This window comes from Egretta garzetta, unplaced genomic scaffold (assembly GCF_000687185.1).
Source record: "Egretta garzetta isolate BGI_Z169 unplaced genomic scaffold, ASM68718v1 scaffold108, whole genome shotgun sequence".
Lineage (NCBI taxonomy): Eukaryota > Metazoa > Chordata > Aves > Pelecaniformes > Ardeidae > Egretta > Egretta garzetta.
Window position 1 is genome coordinate 8,278,771 of NW_009260614.1, and position 3,657 is coordinate 8,282,427.

Consider the following 3,657-nt stretch of genomic DNA (forward strand, 5'->3'; position numbering starts at 1 on the left):
ATCATCGCCGGGGGCCTCTTGTAGCCGGCTGCCCCGGGAACACACTGCTGGCAGTAAAGCGTGAGTAGAGGCTTTGTTACTGTGATTCCTGCCGTGAGGGCCCAGCCAGACACAATGCCTTGTGACCGGAGCTGTACCGAGCAACCCTGGCACATAAGCTCTGTGTTATTCTAGTCCCTCTAGAGCTGTAGATGAATAGAAATAACTCGAAGCCCATAAAAACTCCCCTTCCGCTATGCAGCACTTGTGACACTGCCGCTTCCACTGGGCTGGGGGAGCAGAGGGACGGCAGAGGCGGTCTCGTGCACTCCCAGACAAGTGGGCTGGCCAGGCTGCGGCCTGTGGGGAGCTGGTGTGCTGGCGGTCCACCAAGTATCCAAAAAGAGCAGCTCTCTAATTGATGCTGCTGAAATAGAAGCTGAGATTTGAGGCGTCATTTTGGCTGCTGGCTTTCCATTGTGGTTTGGAAAAGATAGCAATGGTTTTTGTGGTTCTTCTCTGCTCGGGCCAAAGGCAGCATCGTTGTGTGGTTAAAACGTGCCCATGGCATGACCTGCCCTTCCGTTGCCTGGATGTATGGTGGGAGCCTGGCCCAGACTGCTGGAGGGGCCTTTCTTCCTCCTCTGTCGGGCTGATTATGGCCTCAGTGCTGGGCTGAAGATTCCAGTCCCAGCCCACTTCAAGGAGGCTAATTACACCCTGGAGGGGAGGAGGCCCGGCTGACTGCCCCCAGCACAGTGGAATCGGCTGTGGCGCTCCCGTTCCTTCCCTGCGAGTGCTGGGCTCTCACGTGATGTGTGCTGCCACGTGAAGGGGATGGGGAATGGCTGAGTCCTCAGGCTCAGGAACAAGTAGGGCATTTGTAAAAGTAAGTAAAAGGGAGTAAAAGGGTTTTGTTTCTGCAGGAAGACTGCAGGCTGCTCTCCCCTTCCGCTGCTGGAGTCACCCTGTGCTCTGTGGCAGCTGGTTTGTGGGCTCCCACCTGCAGCACTGAGCGCGCAGCCCCCACTGTAGCCCCACTCCTGTCCCTCTGCACTGCCCAGTCCAAAACCTTGTCCCTCCTTCCCAGTACTGGAAAAACAACCCCAGCAGCTGCAGTGTCAGGGCAGCAGCCTCGCCTGCTCCAGCATCCCTCAGTGACCAGGGTGCAAAAAGCATCAAGAGCTCTGTAAAAAGTGAAGTTCTGACTCTGGACTTCCACACAGCTCAGTCTGGCTGGAAACATCTCCAGAGAGAACAGGAGAGCTGGTGGCGTGTTTGATGTCACTGCTGCTGTCAGCTCTGGCTGTGACCTGGCCCAGAGAGGGTGCTGGCACAGGCGAGCAGTGCTCCACCTTTGGGGCAACAGTTCTGCGCTGCTCTGCGGTTTCCTCCTGTGTAGCCAACACCGTTTTTAACTGGCTTGGGCTTCTGCCCACTTTGTTGTGAGGCTGTTGTTGCGCCCTTCTCTCGATCCCACTGCAAACAGAGGAAGAACTGGGAGAAGCCAGGCGTGCTGGAGAGGGGGGTGATAGTCTCCAGAGACTGCATTTCCTCCTGCCTGGGCTCTGTGCGCTGAGCACTGCCTCCTGCTTCTGCTGCCACTGAGGCCTTGTGGCAGCTTCCTGAGGTAGTGGGACAGGGATTGCGGTGCCCATCTGTTGGGTGTCTGGCCTGCGTGGGGCTGGGCACTGCCCCCTGTAGCTTCATCAAGGTGGCAGCTTATGGCTTATTCTTGGTCCTTGCTCTCTGTGTTTCAGCTGCCGTGGAAGAGTCGCCTTCCCAGTGAGTTTGAGTTGAGAGGGGCCGTATCCAGCCTTGCCGTATAGATGTGGAGGCACCCCCAGCCGCCCGGCATGCCTGCCCTTGCTGCTGCCTGCCTCAGCCTAGCTCGGACCTGCGCCCCGGGATTTGGGAGCTCCTCAGCTGCACTCTGAAGGCAGCAGTCTGGAAACAGGGAGCTCCTAACGATGGTTCCCACGGAACCAGAGCTGGTCTCACTGATTGAATCAACGAGGGTTGCTGTGAACCTCCAGTGCCTGAGAGCTGCTGCCCTGGACGTGCCATGGGGCAGGCGTCCCCAGAGCTCCTGTGCTGCCTTCAGGGAGTTGTGCTGGAGCTCTGCCCCTCCCCGCTGGAAGTGCCTGTGTAGAAGGGTGAGGAGCAGCGAGGTTGTTTTTCCCCGTGGAAACTGTCTCTGGTTACAAAGCCCAGGCTGACAGCTCGGTGTCTGAGCGAGCTGTCAGCCTTTGCACAGCAGTGTCTGGAGTTAGGGCCCCAGGCGCTGCACTGGGTGACTAAGTGCAAACCTCTTTTCTAATTAGAGAAGTCTGTCCTTTCCCCATCCCCCCCTTAAAACATTTCACCCGTTTGTTGGGCTGTTCATCATGCTTCCGAGGGTCCTGGCCTGCACGGCTGGCCGAATTCGGCACAAGCAGCCTCTCTGTGCGGCACAGCCCATCTCACTCTCCCAAAATGATGCTTGGAGCTTTCCAATTACAGCCTCCCCTGGCCCCAGGAGCTCACCAGAGGATCCTCCAGCTGACATTTGTCCTCAGGCCCCTAAATCCTGCTGCTGACCAGCTCACTGGCTCCCAGCTGAGCTAGCGGAAGACAGCAAAACACTGTGAGCGATTGTCAGTAATTGAAGTTTTTTAACCCAGATCTCTCCAGGGAGATGATGAGTTTTCACCAGGGATCCTTTCTGCAGGCAGGAAGGGGCATATCGCCGTGTCACAGGCGGGGTTATGTTTTTTATCTCCAGAAGGGTCCTTTCCTTTCCTTTTTTTTTTTCCCCCCCTCTCTTTTCTTTTTTTAACCTACATCTGCCCTGGGCCATTTTTTGATGAGCTTCTGTCTCTGATCTGTCTGACATTGCAAATGCTCTTGCCTTTCACATCCATCTTTGTGCTGTTGCCAATCTGTTGTGTATAAAGTCGGTGCTCTCATAAGCTGGCTGAGATGAAATCTCTCTAATTATTTTTGTGATTCTTTCCTGTTTTCAGTGAGGGAAACCTCGCTGGGCTCTGGTAGAAGCTGACTGATCCCTCTGTCATGTGGAAGGTAATGAATTTCTCCAGGTCTCCTGCTCTTTCCTCCCTCGCCTGCCAGGCTCCAGCTGGGGAAGGGAGCAGGTCCCGTCCAGCCGGGAAAGGCGTGTGCAGCCCTGACTGCAGACACGGCCTCCCTGTTTGGCTCCTGGCAGGGTGGGTGCATGGGTTTTTCCCTGCCGTTTTTGTTTCTTGTGGAGCTGCCTTTTCAGGCAGTTACACCCTGCTATCCCAGGAAGCTGACTGGCGTTCAAAGGCTCTGCGAGTCCTGCAGCACTCACCTTGTGCTGCAGGTTACAGGGATGGCTCCGGCAGCCTGGTGTCGGCGGAGGGGAAGGTATTCTCTGCTCCCAGACGAGCCTGGGCACCAGGGTAATTGCAGGGCTGGGTTAAATTGACTTGAAGCCCCTCTGGGCCGCTGTCCTCCCTGCATGGAGCTGGCAGCAGCACCAGCTGCTACAGCAACAGATTTCACTTGGCTGTGTTGTGCTCAGCTCTCAGGGCTCCCTTGCCCCACGCCACATGCAAACACGTCCGTAAGAAGGGACTAAGCCTTGCCAGGGCTGAGGGCTGGCTGGGACAACCAGCAGGCAGGACAGGGCTCTCTGCCACCCTTTGCCTTGTCAGT

The 3,657-nt window shown here is 56.5% G+C and overlaps 1 protein-coding gene across 1 annotated transcript in view; it reads left to right on the top strand.

The window, feature by feature from the left end:
- The window catches only part of NEK8 (NIMA related kinase 8), a 19,338-nt gene extending 16,624 nt beyond the window's left edge, over nt 1–2,714 (top strand). Inside the window, exons 14-15 of the mRNA XM_035900617.1 lie at nt 1–60; nt 1,740–2,714. The exon at nt 1–60 is cut by the window's left edge and continues 84 nt beyond it. Of these exons, the coding sequence (XP_035756510.1) occupies nt 1–60; nt 1,740–1,768 (89 nt within the window). The 3' untranslated portion in view covers nt 1,769–2,714. The remainder of the gene's footprint in view (nt 61–1,739) is intronic.
- Nucleotides 2,715–3,657: the final 943 nt, after the last annotated feature.